A 27,794-nucleotide genomic window follows, 5' to 3' on the forward strand; every position below is an offset into this window, starting at 1 on the left:
TCTGACCTTTAAACACTGCAAATACTCAGAGAGATGTAGTTAGCTTCACTGTACATATAAGCCGAGAGTTTACTGTTGCTGGTTGGTCAGTGATCAATAGTTAAGGTCCCGATTAAATAGAATGCCGTTTTGGTTAGTTCAGCAATACAAAACATGAACTTTTGAAGATCCAGCAGTACGTATTGTTACGTTTAACCTCATAGTTGGGATGAGTACAATCATTTTAGGAGGATGGGCTGGACAGACACACCTGATAAGCTCAGATACCAGGTATTTCAGAACCGATCCTTGAACTCGATTGCTCCTCTCATTGAGTTTTTTCTCTTCTATGTAACCACCCCATCCTCTCCTAGTTGCAGAAACTGGCAGAAATGCCACAATTACTTTGCAATGTGACTGTATTTCGAACATGATAACATACGACTTAGTGTAATCTATTACATTAAAAATGTGTATATTTACAATACGTTAATGTAAAATATAGCGTTATTAAAGGATTAACACTCGTTGATTGATGCGTTCTTCTTCGTAATTATTAATTTATTTGTCTATCAAGCCTGGGGCTGACTGATGGAGAAGCGGTGCCAGTACTAGTGATCAACACCAGTAGATTAAGACGCGGCTCGACGTAGAGACAATAATATAATAATTTTCATAATGCATTAACATACTTATGGTACGATACAATAATACAAAAATGAAGATAAGTCGTACAAATAAATTGATAAAATCAACAAAAATTGCGAGAAAAAACGTCGTAGAATATGAAGAAAAACGAGAAAGAAGTAAGTAGAGAGAAGACCAAAAAGTTAGAAGAAACACCAAGTAAACAAAATCGAAACGAATTAAAGAACAAATAAAAATATAAAAAATATAAAAAGCAAATTGCATTACGTAATCAAGGAATTATTTCTCTGAAATTAAGACTCGTCATAAAAACTTGTAATTTTTAGTTCGCTAAACAAAAATTAGGGAGTTTTTTATTTTTATTTTTTTGGCGCGTAGCGAGCACCTGCGCCGCCGCCGCCGCCGCCGCTTCAGGTAAATTATACTCTTCATTAAGGTTGAATTGTCTAGTCAATCGGTGAATTATATCCTGGGGGTCCACCTGCTTGTTGTCTCATTAGCAGCTATCATTATGAGGTGAGGAATGTGGCACCTGGTGGTGGGGTTGGTGTGGTAATGGTGTGTTGGTGGTGGTGCAACCGGTCCACTCGAATAGTACACTGTACTTTGACGTCAAAATCCTCAACGGTCAAAATAGAATTTAATGTAAATCATTTGTTGTTTACAAACAATCGCGATTTATACGCGTGGGGTCGCTCCGTTAGGTTAGGTTCGGGTGTTTTAGTAAACCACTATTTGTCCGTTGTGGCAGCTGGAGAAGACGGGCTGGGCGGTGGAAGGGAGACTGGAGAAAGTGGCTTCATAACTCGCTCAATCTTGTTACTATGATCGTCCTGTTATGGACACCTTCCTCGCCTCAGTCTCGAAGTCTCAGTCCTTTATTTGTTGTTGTTTTTAAACAGGTATAGTAGTAGACGACTTCTGACTCCTGTTGTAGAGCTTTCAACAGTAGGCTTTTGCAGGTGTAGAGCTTTTGTAGGTGTAGAGCTTTTCCCCCTCACACATGTGGGTACAGGAGTAGATGACTTCTGACTTCTTCACTTCACATTCTCGCCTCACTACCATGATGGTGAGGCGAGAATGTTGTTGGTGATTCTGATAGTAATTCATAGTATTAGAGATGATAATAGTGGAGGAAGGTACTGTTGGAGATGATGATGGGAGCTCGGTATTGTTGGAGAGTCAGAATGCATTTCCTGCAGAGTAATTAATTTTTCCTGCAGATAATTATACGAGGGAAAGGTTAGAGGGGGCTGTTGGTGAGGCTGTTGGTGGAGTTGTTGGTGGTGAAGGTGACTGTTGGTGGTGATGAAAGTGAGAGTGATGCTTCGTGGTGCAACAAATGGAGGTTGGTAGTTATTACTTGGTTTGCATTCGCTAATGTCCCTTCCAACTCGCTACACTCAGATAATAATATTATTATTATCTTAATTTTTAACACATATAATGAACATTGATTATGTTAAGTAACATGATTTAAGCCATTGTTTTCTGATAGGTCTGCATTATTTGCAGGTGGGCCTGCATTATTTACAGGTGGTGGGCCTGCAGTATTTACAGGTGGTGGGCCTGCAATATTTACAGGTGGTGGGCCTGCAATATTTACAGGTGGTGGGCCTGCAATATTTACAGGTGGTGGTCCTGCAGTATTTACAGGTGGTGGGCCTGCAGTATTTACAGGTGGTGGGCCTGCAATATTTACAGGTGGTGGACCTGCAATATTTACAGGTGGTGGTCCTGCAGTATTTACAGGTGGTGGGCCTGCAGTATTTACAGGTGGTGGGCCTGCAATATTTACAGGTGGTGGTCCTGCAGTATTTACAGGTGGTGGGCCTGCAGTATTTACAGGTGGTGGGCCTGTAATATTTACAGGTGGTGGTCCTGCAGTATTTACAGGTGGTGGGCCTGCAATATTTACAGGTGGTGGGCCTGCAATATATACAGGTCCACCACCATGCACACACATGCATCATAAGCCCTCGGCCCAGGCCTGTGCACTACAACCCTGTCCGTCCGATCGACCATTCTGTACTATTGACAAAAATGCCGGCATGACCACATTTATCCTCCATGAAGCGGTCCTCAACCAAACATACGTATTTTACCCCTATTGTGTGGCTTAAGGCATAGTTTTGTGGCTGGGACTTGGGTTGCATAAGTTTACGGCTACGGGTGGTGTTACATAGCTTTGGGAAACACTCTAATGAGTGTGTTTTATTTTGGTGTGAAAAGTTGTTTCAGTATGGCATTGTTGTTTTAGGTTGGTAGTCATTGTTGTTTGGCATTGTTTCTTCCCCAGATGGGTGGTTGAGATGATCTGTGGCACAGCTTGCAAACTATCCTCTCACTCCAACTGGAAATTTCGGGGGACTGTTTTTGGCATAATGTCATGGCAGAGGATCCTTGAGAGCTCGCATTGCACTGCTTCAACGCACAATGGATTCCCCCGTTGTAACTTGTGGGTCATAGCTTAAAGGCAAAGTAGCACCGCTTGCCAGAGTGAGGTGCTTGGCGGTGTTGCAAAGCGTGTGAGTGTGAGAGAGAAGTGGGCGTCGTCGAGCACCGCCAGCCGCCCTCTGTGACCCAACATGTGGCGCGGGAGGGAATTTTCCGCCCAACCTGACTGATGGAGCTTATGCGGGCTCACTAAATGACTTGATCCCTCGCTGCCTGCTCCCCTCCCAATCACCCAGCCCACCATGGTGATTATGACGCTGCTGGCAATGGTGGTGATGATGGTGGTGGTACGCGACTAGTTGGTTGATGCTCGGGGATTATAGTGGTGGTGCAGGCCAGCTCCTGGTAACCTCCTGGTTTCTTTCTGAACGCGCATGATTCCGAGGCCGTGAGAGAACCTCTCAGTGCTTGGGTGCTGTTGGCGATCATGGAGTTAGCGCTACAGGAGTTCGCGCTACAGGTGTTGGCGATGATGGTAGTGCTTAAGATTCAGGCGTTGGTCATGGTGACGATATTGATAAATTATGATGAAAGTTGAATGATGATCAGTAATAGTGAATTTGATGGTAATGATTATGATATCCATGATTACGATATCCACGATTACTATATTCGCGATAATTACGATATCCACGATTACTACATTCGGGATAATTACGATATCCACGATTACTACATTCGGGATAATTACGATATCCATGATTACACAATCCATGACGATTACAATCCTCATGATTTCGATATCCGAAATGATTACGATATTCATGGTTATCGTGATTCCATTATATGGGTCTTCAACATGTAATCATGTTGACTTCAACATGGTCATGGAAGCTTCATCAGGTAGACAGATTCCTTGGTTGTCGTCGGGTGGTACAAATCATGGTAGTGTGATGGTGGGAACAATCATGGTAATGTGAGGGCGGGAAGAATCATGGTAGCATAATGGTGGATCGCAGCGGACCGTATTAAAGGTGTAATACCAGAAAATTTGGGGGTTGGCCCTGACCCTCTCACCGGACAAGGCAGGCTTAAGCGCTATAGCGGGTAATCAAGACCTTTTCTCCCCTGAAGACTCCAGACGGCCTGTTTAAGCGAATTCATCCCTTGCTTGAACTGGAGAGTCAGACGGCTTGTTTATTAAACGACCTCCTTTCACGAGTGATGAAAATGGCGAGTTTAATTACCATCTGCAGGGGGGGACTAGTAGAATGATGGCACTCTGCACAGCGGGGCTGGTGTCACATAGTTCATGGCTGTCTCTAACATGCCTCGTTTTCTAATTGTTGCAACTGTGTATATTGGTAGATTCAGCTGGATTGGGTTTTGCTACCTTAGATTAGGTTAGAATGGGTTAAGCTAGGATGAATTAAGTTATACTAACTTAGGTTAGAATGAATAAGTTAGATTGGATTACATTATACTTTAAGTTAGATTAGCTTGGCTGGCTTAGGGTATGCTAACCTAGGTTAGGTTGCGTTGGATTAGATGATGTTGGATTGATTAGGTTGCGTTGGTTAGCTTAGGTTGGATTAGGTTAAGTGGTTGCCTGGTTGTTGATGGTTAAGGCGATTGTTTGGAAGCATGTGAGCTCCAGGACAATCCTCCACTTATAGACAATCGATTTGATTGATGAACACTAAGCCACCAAAGAGGTGGCATGGGCATGAATAGCCCGTAAAGTTGTTGTTGTTATACATTCAGCTACTCGGAACTATAAGTTCCAAGTAGCACGGGCTATGGAGAGCCCAAAGTGGACTTACCTGGCACAGGAGCGGCGCTGTAACTTTTTTGCGAATATTGAGAAGAATATTGTCGAATATTGAGTGGTCTTAGTACTCAGTAGCCAGTGAGGTGATCCCTGGCAGTCCAGGTTCGAATCCTGTTGGGGCCAACGAGTTTTTAGCGATTTAGGGCTTGGAGGGCTATTCAAGCTTCCTCATATAACTATATTTTCAGGGATTTCGTAAGTTTACAGTTACCTTGACAAGATGACGTTTAAGCACAGGAATATGGGGAAGGACTTTACTGTTGTCTGTGTTTCACACACCCAGAGACTGATAAACACATAGATATAAGCTAGATAATGATACACTGATAAACAGATTGATAGACATATATATATATATATATATATGACTCTGGGGTGTGAGTTTTCAGTCGCATATAGTCCTGGGGACCATTCAGGCTTGTTTGCATATATATATATATATATATATATATATATATATATATATATATATATATATAATATACTAATAGCCATAGATAACCAAAAGAGTATGCATTATATGTATGAAAACTAAGAATTTAGGATAGTAGGATAACTTTAGTACTAGTGGGACTAACGCTACCTATCTAGTTAATACTACTGGTACTAGATTCTTCATACAGGACCCGCAGTCACTCGCTGGGGCCTGTTAGTAGGCCAGTAGAGTGGACTTGCCGCAGGCTGATTGCGGGTAACACTTGTGGTTGTTCTTGATGAGTTATCTGGCGGGTGAGTGGCTCCCGAGGCATGTTAGCTTGCGGTTGTTCTTGATGAGTTATCTGGCGGGTGAGTGGCTCCCGAGGCATGTTAGCTTGCGGTGATGCCGCGATGAGTAAGGCTGCGGTTTGTGACGTTATCAACCGCTGGAGGGAGGTTGAAGAGGAGGTGTAAACACAGGGGTAAACTGACACCCATCACTTCCTTCCTGTTTACCACGAGGCTGCAGGCTCACTTTCCTTCTAGCTCCACAAGGCCACTTTTGTGGGACGTTTTACTAACGCATGTAATCATTGATGCAGTTTTGTGGACATGTTCTGATACGTTTTCTTTTCACCTTCTGTGGGAGCAAGTCATGGGTCATGGGGCTCCCGACTCGCTGCTGTCACCTGGTAAACGTCTCCCTATTATCCTGAGTAATCGGCTCTTGAAGTTGTGGGTGAAGACTACTGCCTCCCCGACCATTTCCTGGAGATCGTTCCGTCTCATTACTCATCTCGTGGTGAATTAATAATTACGTGGATTACAGTGATTCATTTGTATCTGCAGTTTTCGTTCTTGTCCTTGCTTTCTAAACAGGTCGTCCTCATCCACTTTGTCAGTTCTTTACAATGTCATATATTCGGTAGTCGTATTTACCTTCTCGTCTCTAATATTTCCCGAGGGCCACAGGACTAACAACATTGCAAACCAGACACGAAAAGTCTGATCTCATCTTTACAGGGTCAAATGTACAGCATATGAGGGTAAAAACTACAAGCTCAAGAAGCCACAATGTAGGACAGAAAACAAGATATGATTTTTCACTGCCATAGGGATATAAACCCAGCCGCTGAAGCCGTAAATGTCAATACATTACTTCAATTCGAAAGTCAATTGGGAAAAATCCTCATGAACAACGGGGTGACCTTCGATAAGCAGCCCGCTTTCTGTCCCTGTCAAGGCCACAGGAAAGATAGTGGCCCTCGGGTAAATTCAGGTAAATCAAGACTCTCCTATCATACAGTTACTCCAGTATCTACCGTAGCAAAAGCTTCCCGTCTCACCCATGCTTATTTTCCATTTTCTATTAAACAGCCTCCTGTGGGGCACTGTATCGAAGGCCTTCACACAGTCCAGGAATATGCAGTCTGCCTATCCATCTTTTCCTAAGTGATGTCTGTCGGTTTATTGTAAGCCATAAGTAGATGAATAAGACAGGGATTATAATTCCTAAATTTCTGCTGGTATCTTGTAATGAAGTCAATCTTTTCCAAAAATTATGGCAGCCTTTTTTAACCCTTGTCACAGTTTGCATGGTATAAGGATAGTAGCTGCAAATCCGTAGTTTAGGACTTTATATCTCTCATCTTTCTTAAAAATCAGTATAAAGTTCCTCTTCTGAATGTTCATAAGGTATCTTGTCTCTGGTGACATTCTATATATGTTGGCAAGAGGCTTCCTTAAGGCTGCATCACCTACCTTTATTATCAACGGCGACAAATTGATAGATCTCATTTCTTGTGATGTGTAATTTTTTCAGAAGATTCGATACCTCCTCATTGGTTTTCTCGGTGGTTACTGACGTTGTCCGAATTAGCCTTCCTACGGTAGTGTGTGTGTCGTTATCTATCAGCGCTTACTTATCAGTGACCGAAACGTTCCCTACGTCCCACCCCTCAAACATAGTACCTGGCGCGTTTTTAAATCTCTTGACGTTCAATTTCTGTGTTTTATTCGCTCTTATATTTACGAATTGCATTTACTCTGAAAGATGATGTCCTGGAAACCTCCTGGAGGTGGTTTCCAGAACATCATCTTTCAGTGTATTCTACCTGTTGGCTGTCGTGCAGTACTTGAGTACTTACGTTCTTTTGTCTCGCTTGTGTTTCCAACTTTCCCTGAGGACCTTACGTGTTAGCTGTATATGTCATTAGCCAATGGTTCCTGACAGTCATGCATTGTTGTAACAATATTTATTTACAGAGTTTTGAGTCATCCTCCACTGCATCCTTCTCTAATGTTCTCAAGTTTCCCGCTGTTCTCATAATGAAAACTTACTTCCTTATCTGAAACTGTGTTATCTCATTATGTTCTCAACTGTGCTGTGTAGTATGTCCTTGTTCCACTTTATTTGGTGTGTGTATTTACTATTTGTATGTACTATTTGTGCCTGTTTGTGATATTTAATGGCTCTCATCCCTGTAAATCTTTTATCTTAAAGCAGAAAATATAGTTAGTGTCATCTCCTCCAGGTACATGGGAAATAGGCTTACAGGTTCCGGAAGATGAGAGGAAATGTCAGCACTGTGGAGAAATGCCTGACAGACCACTGGAACATTATCTAACACAGTGCACAGTTATAAACCCAATAAGATTTCATCATAGATTCAACACAGAAGTTGTTAAACACATGAGACAAAATCTTACTGAAGCGACCATACAAGTCATATATATACACATTCTCCGCCTAAGTAAAACAGAAACAAGTAACAGTGGGCCAGCCAGAGGCTTGGGACCCGCGCAGGAATATCCCTGCAAAAAAAAAATCTCCAGCTCACTCCACTTGCTCTCAACTCGTATACTTATACAAAAATAAATAAACCAAATTTACATGTGCCTTATCCACGTTAATTCAGTTATGTTTAATGTTATGGACATGTTCAGTTTATTCTTTTCTTTCATTGCGATGCAAAATTCAGTTCAATTAGTCAGTCCTCAGTTCACTTAGTCAATTCATTTTTTTTATTATTTTTTTATACCAGCGTTGTAGGAAATCACTTGATTTTTTCATTTACATTTTTTGTGATTGACGATTTGTGGTATTCCTGTTAGGGTTGGAAACTTTAAGAGCTGGCCTCACATAGGTGATGTATAATGTCTCGATTGCTTCATTGCTTTGGCTTTTCAAGGTTGATTATATGTTTGTCAGTTTAATATAGTGTGCTGAAGTATTGGCGTCTATATGTGCTTCCGGTGTTGAACGTGGCATAATGTCAACCCACACATAATTTGTCCTTCTTCGATTCTAGGAAGGAGGAGGATAGAATTATCTGGGGAAAGCGCCAAGCCATTACGACTATTTAGCACTGGGAAAGGGTCAGCATAAGGATTTGGGATGGGACGGGGGAAAAAATGGTGCCCAACCACTTGGACGATCGGGGGATTGAACGCCGACCTGAATGAAGCGAGACCGTCGCTCTACCGTCCAGTCCAAGTGGTTGGACTCGATTCTAGGAACTGCCTTCCCCTTCAAGTTGCAATTCTTCACTGGTCTCAAATATTATATCAAATATTATAACTATAGACGAAATTAAAATACAATTTAGAGTAATCTTAAGCAGCTGTTGTAGTTGTAATAACTGCTGCACATGCCAAGGCTGATATATAATACTCTAGTGAACAAATCCACAGGGGCCGTGACGAGAATTCGAACCTGCGTCCGAACAGGTTCTAGCCGAACATACTCTAGTCTAAATTTCAGGACATAAACATAGTAATACGAAGCAAGAATCATCATGTGAAGTGGCTTTACGTGACCCGTCGAGCCACGTGAGTTACTTCGCCGCCGTTCCCTCGTGAATACAAATGCCACTTCTTACGAAAAAAAGGGGGTTAAAAAGCCCCATTGGTCCAACAGCAGCAACAAAAGCAGCCGCTGTAAATATCAGCTTAACCAGGCCCCCAGGTGCGCGTCTGTAGCATTAAGGTATCAATTATCATAAAGTGTCAAGGCAAAATGAGCCTCTCTAATTACATGTACCGGATATCTACCTGTAAAATAGTACAAACTAAGGCAATTTTCTAAAAAAAAATCAAAATAACATAAAAATATAATAACGAAACGTGGGGCGTAATGCATGAAGTTAATTATCGTTTGCATGCTAGGCTACTGTTGGTATTTAAACGGTAATGACAATGACAAGGTGCCTCTCTGAAAAGCCTACAACGCGAACCGTCCAGTAGTTTCCAATTTTACTTGTAATTCTGTTCCATCGCTTCAACCGTGCGCGGAATCACTTGAATGAAGATTGAAATAGTGAGTTTGCGTGCTTGGTGTGAGAGTTGGTTTAGGAGGGAGGCCCCTCCACCATCAGGGATTCCCGCTGCGTGGGGAGTGGCAGGGATGGGTTGGGTATTGGTTAGGTTGGGGGTGAGAGGGAGGGGATATGGGTGTAAGTAGGGAAGGGGGAGGATAGGGACGGGGTGTTGGATGCCCGGGGAGAGGGGGGGGATAGATCCCGGACCAAAGAGAAACCGTTCAATAAGCGGCGGGAACCACCTGATGCATGTAATAGCAGCCGCCTGTATATCTCGGGTGTTTTCGCGGCAACAAAAAGCCTGTGGTGGAGCGGTGTGTGGCGGCGATGACCACTTGGGCGGGTCGGGTCTCCTCATTACCCAGCCATCAGCCTGGGAATGTTGCTTATCGCGTCCCCAGTGGCTGGTGCAGCTCTCGTCCGGTCCGACCGACGCTGCTCCTCTTCCGCCGCTCAACACATATTCCTCGCTATTGTGTCTCCCCGGCTCACTTCTCCCTCCTCTTTCCATATCCATATATATATATATATATATATATATATATATATATATATATATATATATATATATATATATATACACACACACTCAGGGAGAGAGAGCAAAAGTAGTTCAAAAGAAGACAAGTACATCATCTTTATTTATTTTCCATACGTACACAGGTCCTCAATATTAAGTGGTAAAAAAGAAAAAATGATTTACTAAGCAAAATATTTACTGAAAATGTATAAACTGAAATTTAAAAGCTCGGCAAAAATCGATGCCAATTAACGATAAAGCCAATAAAACCTACTCAGACTATTTAAAGGACGTGACCACCTCCTTGCAGAAGACGATACTAATATATAAACAATGGAGTCGAGGGACTTTAATGTCTCATTTTAGCAATAAGAATTGATTCCAAAATGTTAAAGGTCCAGTCTAACAGAAATGGAAGTTGGTAGAGTAAAGTCGCTCCAACTGCAAAGGTTGATATCTTGGCCTCATAGTGTTCAGTCTTGCTGACGATGGGACTCGCCCAAAAGCTTAAGACCTTAAAGCCTTAAGGGTTTTCCAAGATGTTTACACATCGTGAGATTATCCCTCACCTATCGAACATTAAACCTTGAACATTTAAGAAGGTAAACTACATCAGATCTAAGATCGAAGGATGTCCACGTTTTAAGTAAGCCCGGATACCATCATTATTGATATAAACACTAAAATTTTAAAAAGTATCTGGTGGTGCTGTCTTAAAATGTTACGAAGTTCTTTACACGTTTGAAAGACACATATGTAGACTGCATTTGTAGTAACTAATATTGTATATATACGCATTTTGTAAATAATTTATTATAAACTCGCATTCTCCAGCATCACATCGTCACGGGAAGAAATTATTTCTTTAAACGTAGATATCCAAATTATCCAGTATCGTCGTCGTGGATGTGATCAAGTATCGCTGTCGAGGCAATTTTGACCAAAATGAGACCATTTTGGTCAAAATGGTCTCAAAAAAATGCTCTCTCATTTTGGTCAAAATGGTCTCAAAATATGACCATTTTGGTTAAGCTCAATTAAAGGACAGGAAACATAAAAATATTCACTTTACCTGAGGAAAACCTTTGAAAGTGATCAATTAGCGTGTTCACCTGCCGTATTACTCACACCTAGCCGCGTTCACCTACCGTATTAATCACATCCAGCCGCGTTCACCTGACTATTAATTGTTGATTTTCGAGCATAATCTGTTCAGCCTGTCCCCTCGAGTTGCCACAACGGATGGAAAATAGTGTACACCCGAGCCTACCTGAGCGACCCACGAACAGAAACGTCCCAGTGAGCCTCAATGATTTATAGTTCATCACGTTTTGTCCGTTGGGGATTTTGACATCAAAATGATATGCATTATTCGAGAGTACATAGATACACAGTCAATAAATGGGCACAAAAATATTACTGAATGATTATGATTTATTAAATATGATACACAAAGCGGAAACCTGGAACAACGCAAGGCGCACTAACAGTTAAGTAGCTGGATGAGCTGATGCTCGTCGGTGGGCCAGGAAGCTGGTCGGTGGGCCAGGCAGCTGGTCGGTGGGCCAGGAAGCTGGTCGGTGGGGCCAGGCAGCTGGTCGGTGGGCCAGGCAGCTGGTCAGTGGGGCCAGGCAGCTGGTCGGTGGGGCCAGGCAGCTGGTCGGTGGGCCATGAAGCCGGGTCGGTGTGCCAGGAAGCTGTTCGGTGGGCCGGGCAGCTGGTCGATGGGCCAGGAAGCTTGTTGGTGAACCAGAAACCATGTCAGTGCTTGTTGGTGGACCAGGAAGCTAGTGGATGTGTCAGGAAGCTTGTGGGTTGGTAGGAAGCTGGTAGGTGGAACAGGAAGCTGTTGAGTGGGTCAGGAAGCTGGTGGGTGGGACCAGGAAGCTGGTAGGTGGACCAGGAAGCTGGTGGGTGGACCAGGAAGCTGTGATGTCATTGGTGCTTCCTCTGGCTTGATGAAGTCAATACTTGCTAAAGTCCGAGTCTCAGCTCAAACCATCACTAAAGACGTCCTTGGCTATCAGTCCCTTAAATGGATGACAGCGGAGTCGTTGGGTATCATTTCTTTAGAAGGATGATAGCGAAGCCATTGGGTATCAAACTCTCGGGTAGATAACAGCGACTTTGTTGGATATCAGACCCCGAAGTGGATGATAGCAACGTCATTAACTGCAAGGCTATCTGGTAGATGACATCAATATTATAATGGGAAAGACGGTCATAGAGTGAGCACTGAGGCCAAGAGCTCGCTGGAATCACTGGTTGAGCTCTTGGAGACCCGAAACGACAGAGGAGTGTGTGGAAAGCTCTCAAAACGTTTTACCTTAAGATTCGTGCAAGCTCTGGGCCTCAGAGCTAATCAGGCTCTGGATAATAAACCATAAACTTTCAAATAACACCATCCAACTGAAAATATTAACAAAAAGAAAGTAAAAAAATAACGTTGATTAAAATTTCCTTGGTAGGCTATATATATATATATATATATATATATATATATATATATATATATATATATATATATATATATATATATATATATATATATATATATATATAATATCTACATTTAAAAATCCTTATATCCTCCTCGCCTTCATTATAACAAACACATATTTCCATGGAAAATAAAGGCTGTAGACTCATGTTGCTTAGGAGAGGGGTTGTATGTTAAAGGAAATGTTTTGTATGGTAAGAATTACCGGAAAAGATGTGCTTTCAAAGTTCGAATCTTTATTGATTGTGGTTTATATGGCTGATGGAGAAAGAGCTGTTGGGAGTCTCATGGGTCTGAGGCACGCCTCAAGGCACAGATGATAGGATATCTACATTCTGGAAGGTGTTTATCACTGGTATTTGGGTACAAATGCAGAAGAACAGACAGGTTACGTAGAGTACATGGACGGTGGAAGGTTAGGCAGAGTACACGAACAGGTGGAAGGTTACACAAAGTACAGGAACAGGTATAAGATTATGCAGAGTGTGCGGGGACTGGTGAAAGTACATGAACAATAGAGGAAGAAGGGTAGCTTCCGCTAGTGGTACATGTGAACAGGAAGACGTTGGACTCTGCAGGATGGATGTTGCTGGTGGTAGAGGACAAATAATGTGGTGGCAGACAGAAGAGTACACGGGGGCTGCTGGTAGCAGACAGAAGAGGACACGGGTGCTGCTGGTAGCAGATAGAAGAGGAGGAGAAGGCTGCTAACACTGCGCTCTTTTGGTGGCAGAAGAGGAAGAGACTGCCGCTGAGGAGAGGGTATGAGCCTGCATGCCGGTAAATCTGACGAAGTCTCCCTCCGCTTCCATCTACATATGTCGTGTCTGGCCCAAGGCGCCGAGGCCTGCCTGTGTAGCACCCTTGTTCTGCCCCATCTGGAGGCCGATCTGGCCGTCCCTCAGCTGTCTCTGCTGGTCTTCGTCCCACTCTCGCTTCTGTTCATCAGCCATCTTGGGACCAAGACGTGGTCCTGTGTACTCCGGGTGTTTCTGGGTCTGTGGGATATAGAAAAGTCTCTAAATAATGGCTAGTGCTAGAAACAAACTGAAGCTCTCTCCTTATCTATAGGGAACTGAAGCTGTTAATCCGTTGTCCTGATGAAAGTAACATTGATATTGACACATTAACATTAATACGTAAATTTACTTGAGGGTCACTATCTCTCTAGTGGCCTTGACGAGGACAGGAAGCCGGCGGCTTCTCAAAGGACCCCCATTTGTCTTGATTTTATATATTTGGACTTTAATATGAATCAAACTTCTTAAGCAGATTTGTGCTAACATAAAAAAAATTATTTGCTTCCTTCTTACACCCAATTAATATATGTATAATAAGGCTTCCATATCTACGTTATCAGTACATTTTTATCAATACCCATATAACAATCGAGAGGAGAAGTTGTGAGATTGAACCCTGTGGCATGGAACCTCTTGAGGTTTGGTAACTAGGGTGTGGGGGTTTCCATTTTTCGAAACCTCTATTCTTCCTTTCTGTTTATACACTAATAGACCTCCCAGGGTGGGTTACCCATGTTGGACGTTAAGTAGGATGGAACATGGTAGGTTGAGATGGATTTGGGAGATTTTGGTGAGATGGCCTGGGGTATTTTAAAGTTAACAACCTATTTGAGTCCATGTGTGAGGGTGTGGGCTGGTGCAGTTGATATCTTGAAATATGGGACAGCGATCAAATGTAACACACTGGAGATCTCCCTTCCTGTGCAGTGTGTGTAGTCAAAGTTTATGGCCTAGTGTGAGATAATGTATTTCAGCAGCACATGCCCATGGGAACAGATTAGGCCTTGTCTTCTTGCACCATTCCAAACTGACAAGTGACAAATTACATCGGCGGATTCTGAGGTAGCTGCCGTCTAATACCAGGACACGAGGTAGTTTTCTCTCTTTGAGGACAGCCATTCATGGCAAGACCATGCCCAGTTTCCAAGGTGTTTTTGTACAGTGCCCCACGAGTGACCAGTAGGTGGGGCTACCCTTGGTCATTGGTGGGCATGGTAGGCCTAGCTTTATTCTGCCTCGAGATAGGTTCCCAGTTGTGTCAAAGGACGAGGGTTTCAAGGAGCATTAGTCAGAGAGTAGAATTAGTAGTTCGTGTGAATTCGGGCCGGAGAAGGCCAGGGAGTGTTTTCATTGCAAGGGAACAGGTCTACCAACAGACTTGGTATAACAACAACTTCATTAAAAAAAAGGTAAATGCCTGTAACTGTTTTGAATATTGTCGTCCCCAATTGCATGTAGGTCTTTTTCTAGTTAGGATATAATTTACATAAATAAACGTGCTGTTAATTAACATCTTTGAGAATCGGTGGATTCCTCCACTGTTTTGTCATATGATGGGCCAGTCGGTAAAAGCCCTTGAACATCTTTGTGTTTGGTAATGATTCTCCAAGGAAAATCTAATTAATCCCTGCTATAATCAATAACTGTTGATCAATATAATTCGGTTATCAGTCGAGTTTACATACCAAGGTAACCAACATTCAGTCAGTTCCAGCTGTTGTTGTTGGCTTTCTTTCACAATCAGTGACGGGTGATTATCAAGAGATATTAACTAGTAAATAAAAGTATTTAACATAATTACAGGCTCTTTGCTGCCACCACCTCCACCAAAGATAATTATCTTTAATACCAAGCAGCTCTTGGATTTTCTGGTGTATCACTTGATTACGTGTGTTCCTGGTATATTGGTGTATGTATCACCTAATTATGTACGTGTGTTCCCTGTATACTGGTGTATGTATCCCTTGATTATGTATGAATACACATGTGAATCAACACGTGGAAATTAATTGGCTTCTCCCTTCCTGCGGTATAAGTGTGAGTTATAGTAGGTTGTGTCTGCGTGCTCGTCTGCTTGACAACCTGCCTGACTGCTTGACTGCCTACCTTCCTGACTGCTTGACTGCCTGCCTGACTGCCTACCTAACTGCTTGACTGGCTATCTGCCTGACTGCTTTACAACCTACCTGACTGCTTGACAAACAGCCTGAGACTGCTTTCCAATCTCTCTGCCTGTTCACCAGTACTTACGATGCGTCCGAGGGAGTATATGCAGAGGACCACCTGGTGGATGTTGCGTCTCTCGAAAAGATCTGCCGTTTGGAAGATCTCCTCGTGAGGCACGCCATACTTCTTAATGGCCTCCTGGAACCTGGAACATGCAACACCAATTATATATCACTGTCGATGACATGTATAGAGTTCTGTCACTTCTGTGACAATTTTCCCCCGATCTGTGTTCCTGAACAACACGCTCGCCTGCTTCTCTAGTTGTCCTCGGAGCACCGGCTATTGAATCTTAGTCTTGTGTCGTCCCAGCTGTGAAGAAGGTGGCGCCGGGCGTCGAAAGTCTCTTGAAATATACACTTCTCGTCCCATCATTTTAGATTAGGTTAAGCTAGGTGGTTGTTGTGAAATTAACGTTGGTATGGAATTAATCAAGTATTTTTTTTGGCATGATTAACATTGTCAACATAGACCCATGTACCTCGCGAGTAATTTGTTCTGGGATCGAATCCTAGCCAGGGAGGGTTGACTGGACGTCAATACTTAACTCTTCGGCCCCTGTTTACACAGCAGTAATTGGGGATCTGGTAGTGAAACAATTTGTTGGTCTTATTCAAATGAAAACTTAGTTTTACCTGAAATCACGTAATACATATATAGAGAGTTCAGAACCCCCCCCCCCCCTCCCCAGGAGTTCCAGAAAGGAACAGTTAGTATGTTAGCAAGACCTTATTAGACTGTCTATTAGATAGTAACGGAAGCTGGAACGTAACAGTTTTCGTACAGTCAGGATGAGGGTCAAGCCAAGAATTTTGAGACCATAGAATTGCTTTCTCATTAATCTGTGCGCCTCTGTACGCCTTGAAACCTCAACTTTATAAAATATATCAATGAATAGAGAGGATGCAGAGGTTTAGATCCAGGTCCTCGATAGAGGAAATGAAGAGGTACAGATTCAGGTCCTGGATAGAGTAAATCAGGTGTTAGAAAGTCAAATATTATTTCTTACCTCTGAATGTTCTCCATGAGTTTGAAGGAGCCGCCGGACGTCTGGATCTTCTTGACGGAGTTGGGCTGGATCTTGTTGATGAGGTTACAGAGGACGACGCCATCTTTAAACACGTCCTCGAAGTTGCCTGGAGGAAGCTTCTCCCCTAACACCGCCTCCACCCACTCCACCACCTCCTTCTCCAGCTCCTTATCACGGCTCTGCAACTGTATAGAGCTGGGATAGTACTCCTCTTTCTCTGCCCCTCTCTCTCTCTCTCTCTCTCTCTCTCTCTCTCTCTCTCTCTCTCTCTCTCTCTCTCTCTCTCTCTCTCTCTCTCTCTCTCTCTCTCTCTCTCTCTCTAAGAATACGGTTCATTAGGCATAATTATGACCTCAAACTAAGAGTTGTTATCCTATATCAGCCAACCTGTAGCCTAATCCTTGAAACTAATTAATTTGATTGTTTTATAATATATTACATCATAAATAAAGTTTAATGCTAAATTATATAATATATATATATATATATATATATATATATATATATATATATATATATATATATATATATATATATATATATATATATATATATATATGACACGTATGAATCAGTAAGATAAGTACACGAGTCAGTGGCAAGGTATAAATTTAACTCATTATTTCTTATGTTCTTTTGAGAGAGAGAGAGAGAGAGAGAGAGAGAGAGAGAGAGAGAGAGAGAGAGAGACGGACAGAGAGGAGGAGGAAGGAGAGGGAAGAGTGTAGTAGTAAACAAAACACAACACACAAGGTCTTCACATCAGTTACCAACATTTCATCTTGCAGCATAATCGCCAGCAGCACTGACAGGGCCTCGTGGCGCCATTACCTGTGCAATCTCTTGCATTTTGCAACACGACCCATTTGCTGTGCCGCGTTTTTTTCCCCGTTTTGCGCCTCTGGGTTTCCTGAGTGATACAGTGCGTATCTCTGAAGCGTCAACACACATTGTGTTGAACACAGGTGACCCGATTTGGCCGTTGAGGCAGGTTTGGCAGGTGTGGCAGGTTTGGCAGTTGTGGGCAGATATTGCAGGTGTTCAGGCTGTGATGCGTGTTAAGGTAGGTGTGCGTGTGTGTGTGTGTGTGTGTGTGTGTGTGTGTGTGTGTGTGTGTGTGTGTGTGTGTGTGTGTACTCACTTAATTGTGCTTGCGGGGTTTGAGCTTTGGCTCTTTGGTCCCGCCTCTCAACCGTCAATCAACAGGTGTGTGTGTGTGTGTGTGTTAGCTTTCTTTCTTTCTTTGTGGTTTCATTAATTAAAATATCTGGTGCTAAGACATTTTTGTCTCACGGCGGGAACGTCCAGGGTAATATGTTTCTTTAGACTTGACAAGGTGAATGATTCTGCCTTGTCACGCCCCACCTCCCCTACCACACTGTCACCGTCATAGTGTCACTGTCACTACCACATGACACCACTATCACTCATTCTGCTCCCATTGTTACCTCACAGGTGTTATCACACTACCACGGACACCCACAATACCACCGCCACTACACTAGCACCACCACCACTACACTACCACCACAACGCTACACTATCACCACCACCACCACCACCACTACACTACTACACTACTACACTACCACCACAACGCCACACTATCACCACCACCACCACCACCACTACACTACTACACTACTACACTACCACCACAACGCCACAATATCACCACCACCACCACCACCACTACACTACTACACTACCACCACAACGCCACACTATCACCACCACCACCACCACCACTACACTACTACACTACCACCACAACGCCACACTATCACCACCACCACCACCACCACTACACTACTACACTACCACCACAACGCCACACTATCACCACCACCACCACCACCACTACACTACTACACTACCACCACAACGCCACACTATCACCACCACCACCACCACCACTACACTACTACACTACCACCACAACGCCACACTATCACCACCACCACCACTACACTACTACACTACCACCACAACGCCACACTATCACCACCACCACCACCACCACTACACTACTACACTACCACCACAACGCCACACTATCACCACCACCACCACTACACTACACTACTACACTACCACCCAACGCCACACTATCACCACCACCACCACCACCACCACCACCACTACACTACTACACTACCACCACAACGCCACACTATCACCACCACCACCACCACCACTACACTACTACACTACTACACTACCACCACAACGCCACATCACCACCACCACCACCACTACACTACCACACCAAAGTGTGTGCCTAAACTCTATATTCACCACCTACAATTTCTTGGACCTGCCCTCGCCCGCACCCTATTATTACGTCCATCCTTCTCTCCCTTCCTCTTTCCCTCCCTTCATCTCTCCCTTCCTCTCTCCCTCCCTTCCTCTCTCCTTTCCGCCATTCACATCTTTATTGCCAGCTTCCCTTCTTCTTGACTACTCTCATTACCACTATTTATTTTCCCCCCTTCCACCGCTCTCTCTCTCTCTCTCTCTCTCTCTCTCTCTCTCTCTCTCTCTCTCTCTCTCTCTCTCTCTCTCTCTCTCTCTCTCTCTCTCTCGATTGATCCATCGATTGAATAGATACTTTGAAGGGTTAAGTCGATCGTCTTTCATTGTCATCCTGCGATTTACAGCACAGTTAACGGTGACTTTTACATCGTCGTTAACCGAAACATTTACAGCACTGTTAGAGGTAAGGTTTACATCACTCGGTTAACGGAGGGATTAATTCCTCCGTTAACAGCGAGATTTACACTTCTTCGTTGCGGAGAAAAGTTTCGAGCACTAACTCCAAAAGAAAGCAATTTACAAGTTTTTCATCATAGCTGGGAGGATTTACCTGCACCGTAGCTGGGAGGATTTACCTACACCGTAGCTGGGAGGATTTACCTGCACCGTAGCTGGGAGGATTTACCTGCACCGTAGCTGGGAGGATTTACCTGCACCGTAGCTGGGAGGATTTACCTGCACCGTAGCTGGGAGGATTTACCTGCACCGTAGCTGGGAGGATTTACCTGCACCGTAGCTGGGAGGATTTACCTGCACCGTAGCTGGGAGGACTTACCTGCACCGTAGCTGGTAGGATTTACCTGCACCGTAGCTGGGAGGATTTACCTGCACCGTAGCTGGGAGGACTTACCTGCACCGTAGCTGGTAGGATTTACCTGCACCGTAGCTGGTAGGATTTACCTGCACCGTAGCTGGGAGGACTTACCTGCACCGTAGCTGGTAGGATTTACCTGCACCGTAGCTGGGAGGATTTACCTACACCGTAGCTGGGAGGATTTACCTTCACCGTAGCTGGGAGGATTTACCTGCACCGTAGCTGGGAGGATTTACCTGCACCGTAGCTGGGAGGATTTACCTGCACCGTAGCTGGGAGGATTTACCTGCACCGTAGCTGGTAGGATTTACCTACACCGTAGCTGGGAGGATTTACCTACACCGTAGCTGGGAGGATTTACCTTCACCGTAGCTGGGAGGATTTACCTTCACCGTAGCTGGGAGGATTTACCTGCACCGTAGCTGGGAGGATTTACCTGCACCGTAGCTGGGAGGATTTACCTGCACCGTAGCTGGGAGGATTTACCTGCACCGTAGCTGGGAGGATTTACCTGCACCGTACCTGGGAGGATTTACATGTGCTCAAATTTAGCTTGGATGATTTTCATATCGAATTTCTGTTGTTGGGAATAGAATGCCTGTTGTTAGGGTTATCGAGGTCCACCTAAGCCAACCACTGACGTTATCCAAGATGCATGCCACAACAGTTGCGTAACTCCCTGTTACTTATTTACTGCTAGATGAACAGAGGCATCAGGTGAAAGGAAATCATGTCTAGCCGTTTCTCTCCTGAGAGGTGGGGGGAAGGGAATTATCAGGGGAGAGCGCCAAGCCATTACGACTATATAGCACTGGGAAGGGGGTCAGGATAAGGATTTGGGATGGGATGAGGGAAAGGAATGGTGCCAACCACTTGGACGGTCGGGAATTGAACTGGAGTCCCTCGATTGTAGGAACCCGGGTTCAAGCTACTGAGAACGTAGCCCACTGTGCCACAGGAGCTTCATTATACACCTTGGCAACTTTAGACTACTCGTTTAAGGCACCATACTCAGCCGGATGGATGTTCAGTTTAACCGATGCTTTTTTATGGTTTATCCGAATGGGTGTTCGGTTTAACCGACGGGTGTCATTAATTTAAAAATATTCAGTGACTCATTGAACCTTATATATAGGTGTAATAGCCATACTCGTGCGCTGATATACAGACAGACGGACAAGCAGACGGAGAAACAAGTGAGCAGGAGGGAAATAAAAATGCCACTCAAGTGTATATCACTTCAGTCATCGAGATGGCAGGCATTGCCTTAGGCGCCGACCCACTTGATGGGCGTCTGTAGAAGTGGGCGTGGGCTGTAGAGTGGGCGTGGGCTGTAGAGTGGGCGTGGGCTGTAGAGTGGGCGTGGGTTGTAGAGTGGGCGTGGGCTGTAGAGTGGGCGTGGGCTGTAGAGTGGGCGTGGGCTGTAGAGTGGGCGTGGGCTGTAGAGTGGGCGTGGGCTGTAGAGTGGGCGTGGGTTGTAGAGTGGGCGTGGGATGTAAAGAGAGAGAGAGAGAGAGAGAGAGAGAGAGAGAGAGAGAGAGCGAGAGAGATGCCAATGTCTTATTGCTACCAATATTTCTCGCTGCGTACACCTTGTGACAGGAGGAAAGTGTGAGTCAGGGAAGACAAATGAGGGGAGTTTGTGAGTGAGGGAGAGTAAGATAGTGAGTCTAAGGTAGGAGAAGTGAGTGAGGGAGGATGTCAGAAGGGTAGAAATGAGATTAGTGTAGAAATCGAGAACTAAAAGTAAGTTCAGAACGACATAAAGTGTGAATTGTGAGGCATGTGAGTTGCAGTCTTCAACAAATAAAATAGCAACACTGAAAATACCAATAAAAGTATGGAAGGAAACACTGAAATGTTACAGAATGGTAGTTATAGGGTGAAAGAAGTAATAGGGTGAAAGTAGAAGTAATAGGGTGAAAGTAGAAGTAATAGTGTGTGAAAATAAACACATTAAATGTTACAATGTCTGAATAGCAACAAGGTGTACAAAAAAAAATAAAAAATGTGATATGAAGATTTTTGATGATGCCGATTTTGATAGTGATGATTTTGATGAAAGTAGTGGTGGTGACGATGGTGGTAGTGGTGGTGACGATGGTGGTAGTGGTGGTGACGATGGTGGTAGTGGTGGTGATAATGATGAAGGGAAGGTGTCCGAGCCGTGATGAATGAAGATAACAGTTTGTGTGGTCAGGGTGATGAGTAAGTGTGTATGTGAGGGGACAGTGAGAGGGGAGTGAGGAAAGTGAGGGGTAGTAATAGGTGAGAGGGGAGAGAGAGAGCGAGAAATTAATGGCCGGAAAAATGTCACTTCTATGTAATCATTACCCCTAAGTCATGGATGGTTGGGTGGAGGGTTGGATGACTGAATGGATGGTTGGATGTGTGGTTGGGTAGATGGCTGAATGGATGGTTAGAAATGTGGATGGTTGGTTGGGTGGATAAATTGTTGGGTGGATGAATAGTTGAGTGGATGGTTACTTTAATCGTTAGGTGGGTGAATGGTTGGATGGTTGGTTAGATGGATGACAACAATTACTTAGTTCTTACTTAGTTCATAAGTGTACTGCTGTCGTTTTGATATAGAGAAGCTATAAAAATTGGCTACGTTGATTGATGGTGGCTAACTCTGGGGTTAGCAGCTGTTGTGGGAGGTACTGTGCATGGACTAAAGGATATCGTTATTGTGGGCTCAGTGAAGGATATCGTTACTGCAAGTAACGCGCTTACGAAGAATACTGAAGTATTCTCATAAACGACTATTGTTCGATATTATAGAAAATGTGGACTAGATTGATGAAATAACTCGCGAGTAATGTTATACAAGAATTTATCTGTTCATAATTGTTCAAAATTATGATGTCATTGTTCAAACTATTAGTCATCATACCCCGGTGTATGATCAGCAACAGGTATGGAAATGATTAATAATTGTGTGCATTTCTAATTGACATTGTGTATGACACTTCCAATTGATCGTCATTAATCAAATGTCTGTAAAATTAGGATGCATGGAGTCCTAAAATTTTCTCGTGTAGGAAGTTATATACAATAACTCCAAGTTATTTAATGCATTTTGATGAATAAAGGTTTTTAGAAAAATAAATAATGTGTCCACCAACACTCAATATGGCAACAGCATCTTCCCACGGCAGGAATGTTGCCAGCTTAGTGAACTACTAATTGTAAATAAATCATTCTTATGCACTGAGCTCCACACTTTTACCTGGTCCACCTACATCCTACTGTGTCACCTCGTAAATCCTTTTCCCTTCCCCCTCCCTTATCCTTCCCTGTCTTCCCCTCACAAATCCTTCTCTGTTCCTATGCCCCCCTTTAATCCTTACCTCTCAACACTCCTAACTACACTTCCATGACCTAACTGACTCTTTGTTTACATCAATTTGTTCCGTTCGCTCAGCCCATTGAACTCGCCATAGCCTAACGTATTGTCACCAAATCCACCACCTCACCTACCGTCTTCTATCCTCCCTTACACACCCCTACACTCCTGCACTCCTTTTAACATGCCCACACTCCCTTGCTAGAGTCGGAGTTTCCCAATTTCAGCGATAAATATTAACCCCTGGGCGGGTGTCGAGGTCTGGCTGAAGTTGGCAGCGTCGTCGCCTTCACTTGCCAAAGAGGAAATAAACGCAGCCACCCCACAAAAAATTGGAAGGTTGCACTGACAGCTGACGACATCTGGTGCACCTCTGCCTGGAATTGGGAGGGCTGGCTCCTGCTGAAGCATTTATGTAACTCCTATTATGAGAGACAAGTGCTTGTGAAATCTCTCTCTCTCTCTCTCTCTCTCTCTCTCTCTCTCTCTCTCTCTCTCTCTCTCTCTCTCTCTCTCTCTCTCTCTCTCTCTCTCTCTCTTACACTTCCTCTTATCTTCTTCTACCACTTGTCACTCTGCTCCCACACAGAAGCGTGCGTGAGAATGTACCGTAATTGCTAACCACTGAAATGCAGGTAGTGTCACGGAAGCCGCTGTTCACGTCTAGAATACTTGGTCTCCAATACGCACAGAGCGGCACAGAGTATACAACAAGCTGGAAAGAATGTTGTTGAAAACCAGGTCTTGGGTACCTACAAGTATCGCTCTCCAAGCCCTGAGCCTGGGGTCTTGGGTACCTACAAGCATCGCTCTCCAAGCCCTGAGCCTGGGGTCTTGGGAACCTACAAGCATCGCTCTCCAAGCCCTGAGCCTGGGGTCTTGGGTACCTACAAGCATTGCTCTCCAAGCCCTGAGCCTGGGGTCTTGGGTACCTACAAGCATTGCTCTCCAAGCCCTGAGCCTGGGGTCTTGGGTACCTACAAGCATCGCTCTCCAAGCCCTGAGCCTGGGGTCTTGGGAACCTACAAGCATCGCTCTCCAAGCCCTGAGCCTGGGGTCTTGGGTACCTACAAGCATCGCTCTCCAAGCCCTGAGCCTGGGGTCTTGGGTACCTACAAACATCGCTCTCCAAGCCCTGAGCCTGGGGTCTTGGGTACCTACAAGCATCGCTCTCCAAGCCCTGAGCCTGGGGTCTTGGGTACCTACAAGCATCGCTCTCCAAGCCCTGAACCTGGGGTCTTGGGAACCTACAAGCATCGCTCTCCAAGCCCTGAGCCTGGGGGACTTGGGTACCTACAAGCATCGCTCTCCAAGCCCTGAGCCTGGGGTCTTGGGTACCTACAAGCATCGCTCTCCAAGCCCTGAACCTGGGGTCTTGGGTACCTACAAGCATCGCTCTCCAAGCCCTGAGCCTGGGGGACTTGGGTACCTACAAGCATCGCTCTCCAAGCCCTGAGCCTGGGGTCTTGGGTACCTACAAGCATCGCTCTCCAAGCCCAGAGCCTGGGGTCTTGGGTACCTACAAGCATTGCTCTCCAAGCCCTGAACCTGGGGTCTTGCCGGTCTCTCGCTGCCCTGCGGTGCGTCCGTTTTCTCTATGCGTGATCATTGTTGATCTTCCGGGAGGCGAGGCGGGATTTCTCAACCGGAAGAGCGGACTACGTGACAATCATGTGTGTCATGCATGACTCCGCATTGTCATTGTGGTGTGACTGTCGTTGGGATTTTTATGTATATGTTCGATACGTGAGTGCTTCATTCTATGTGTGTATGAATGGGTGTATGTTCTTCGTAAGTTTGTGCGTGCATGTCGGTGTCTTTTGTGTGTGTGTGTGTGTGTGTGTTTTATTCTATTTGTATTTACTATTTATGCCTGCAGGATCGAGTTGTTAGCTCTTGGACCCCGACTTTCTAGCCGTAGGTTGTCGAATATATAGAATTCCGACCTATTTTCTACTACGTGTATTTCTCTCTCTCTTGCACAGAAACATTCCCAGGATGTAGCCCGTAGCAGCTGTCTAACTCCCAGGTACCTATTTAGTAGTAGTCATCCATCAGTCTCAGGGGACTACGGAGTTGCGCTCTGGTTGTATGTCTGTAGTGACCTATTTACTGCTAGGTGAACAGCGCCATCACGTGAAAGAAACTCTGCCTCGGCCGGGAATCGAACCTCATCCCTTAGGACTTCTATCCCCTGAGCGCTGTGTGTGAACTCACCTAGTTGCGCTTGCGGGGTTGAGCTTCGGCTCTTTAGTCCCGCTTCTCAACTGTCAGTTAACTGGACAACTTGGCTAGGCTGGGTCTGTGTGTGTGTGTGTGTGTGTGTGTGTGTGTGTGTGTGTGTGTGTGTGTGTGTGTGTGTGTGTGTGTGTGTGCGTGTGTGTGTGTGTGCGTGTCTGTGTGTGTGTGTGTGTGTCTGTGTGTGTGTGTGTGTGTGTGTTTACTGTTTGTGCCTGCAGAATCGAGCAATTAGCTCTTGGATCCCGCCTTTCTAACCGATATCCACATAAACACACACACACACACACACACACACACACACACACACACACACACACACACACACACACACTTTCTCGCCAACCCCTGGCTCTCCCAATGTGGATGGCAGAGGTAGAGACGTCAGTAGTGGGAGACCGGGCGCCAGCAGAGCCATGCAATATGAAATAGACGACGTCATCACAAGATCACCCCCACTAATACCACCCGGAGAGTGATATCTGCTTGCTCTCAAGACGATAATGAATACACGTTGTTTGACGTACCTGCTTGGCATGAGGTGGGGAGACGTGCGTCGTCGTATAGGGGGAGGTGGACGCGTACGTCGTCGTATAGGGGGGGGGGGGAGAGAGAGTGTTTTAAATCATGAAGCAGGAAGGGGTGGGGGGTGGGGGGTGGAGACTGAAAATGTAGGGCCATTTTCGGTTCTCTGTGTGCTATATAGTCGTAATGGCTTGGCGCTTTCCCCCTGCTAATGCCCTTCCCTCCCTTCCGCCACTCTATGGTGGCACGGTAACAGACTTGTGGATAAGGTGGTTCTCTGTTATGGCACTGTTAGAGGTGCTGTGCATGATGGAAGGAGCCACTGTAGTGCGGAAGAGTGTCACTGCCATGGTCAGGGTCACCAGCGAAGCGCGAAATGCCAGGGTTGTTCCTATTGTCTTGGTCCCGCGCGCCATTGTCACGGCGTTGGACTTACCGGCACTGTCAAGCGGCGGAACTTACCGGCATGTCTGTAGATGTCAGCAGAGGGAGAAGAGACACTCTAGTCACCACGACGACGTGCCCGTGACTGACTCCGGTGAAGGCTGTGGCTGAGGGTAGGACCAGCAGCAGTGGTGGGTGGGTGCAGGTGGGGCGTGCGAGAGTGCCACGGGGTGCAGGTTATGGTGCCAGGGCCGTTAAGAGGCTGGGTGGGAGGAGTGAGATAGGGAGGGGAGGGAAGGGGGGGAGAAAGAAGGGGCGGTAGGTGTCTCAGTGCCACGCCCGTCACCGTCATTGTCGCTGCCCACCAACTCTACTACACTATCGTCGCCGGCACCACTATCCCCCTACCACTGCCTCTACTACCACCACCCTTATCACTACCACTAACACCATCATCACCACCACCATCACCACCACCACCACCATCACCACCACCATCACAACCACCACCACACCGCCGCTACTTCAGTACACAGTCAAGAATCTAAGTGATGGTTAATAAAGATCAGTTTTCTTTGACACATCCTAATTACCGTCACATCTAATTTTCCGTAAAAGATTAATCTCATCTAAATTTTTAAGTAATAAAACGACGTCTTAACGTCGTCTTCCAAAGTCTCTGTTCAGATACAAAACATGATTAACCCACCCGTCATTAATCCACTAAACATGTGATAAAGCCACCGTAAGCGTCATTAATCCACACAACGCGTTATTAATCCAACCCATGCATAACTAATCCTCCCAATGCGGGATTAACCCACATAGCGTGTACACAAATAACATTCAGAAGAACACTTTATTTGATTTCGGGGCGAGTGTCACGGCTGAGACCGAGATGCCCCGTCGGGTCTGGGACCAAGAGGGACCATCAGTGCTGGGAACAGCTTCCATGCTCTCGTGAAGACAGTATGAATCTTGCTGGATCGTTCCATAAGAGCTAAATTAGAATGTTAGTTGTTTACGTGGCCTGGACAAGGGTGACTTGATCAAGGGTGGCCTAGACAAGGGTGACTTGATCAAGGGTGGCCTGGACAAGGGTGACCTGACAAGGGTGAGCTGGACAAGCGTGGTCTTATTGTCTCTCCTTCCCTCTGACATCTGGTTCGCGTGTGTTTCCTCCCTATGTTGAATGTGTCAGTATTTGTACGCTACGAACACATGTGTACAACACTGTATTTATTTTAATAACGCATTCTCGTAGGAACTGTATGCTGTCCTCGGCTGAACGGCGCCCTGTTAATTAGGTGTTCAAACGCTTGTTTAACCCCTGTCCCGAAAGGTGTGACACAGGTGTGACACAAGTGTGACACAGGTGTAACACAGGTATACCAAATAACACATTGCTCCAAGCTTACATTCATTTTAAACATGTCAGTGATATGACTGATTCAACTCTTAAGTATTGACATTTGTAAGATTTTAAATGTTGATAAACAAT

At 44.9% G+C, this 27,794-nt stretch overlaps 2 protein-coding genes across 2 annotated transcripts in view; one reads left to right on the forward strand and one right to left on the reverse strand.

Annotated features, from left to right (window-relative positions):
• LOC123766513 (muscle-specific protein 20) overlaps positions 1–27,794 on the forward strand; it is a 61,115-nt gene that overhangs the window by 12,940 nt on the left and 20,381 nt on the right. The gene's annotated exons all lie outside the window — the stretch shown is intronic.
• Positions 11,532–26,519, reverse strand: LOC123766514 (muscle-specific protein 20). Its single transcript, XM_045755729.2, has 4 exons — positions 26,372–26,519; positions 16,647–16,852; positions 15,662–15,782; positions 11,532–13,609 (listed from the first exon to the last, which is right to left on the reverse strand). The coding sequence occupies exons 1-4, from the start codon at positions 26,375–26,377 to the stop codon at positions 13,424–13,426; spliced, it is 519 nt and encodes a 172-aa protein (XP_045611685.1). The 5' UTR covers positions 26,378–26,519; the 3' UTR covers positions 11,532–13,423.

This window comes from Procambarus clarkii, chromosome 62 (genome assembly GCF_040958095.1).
Source record: "Procambarus clarkii isolate CNS0578487 chromosome 62, FALCON_Pclarkii_2.0, whole genome shotgun sequence".
NCBI classification, from domain to species: domain Eukaryota; kingdom Metazoa; phylum Arthropoda; class Malacostraca; order Decapoda; family Cambaridae; genus Procambarus; species Procambarus clarkii.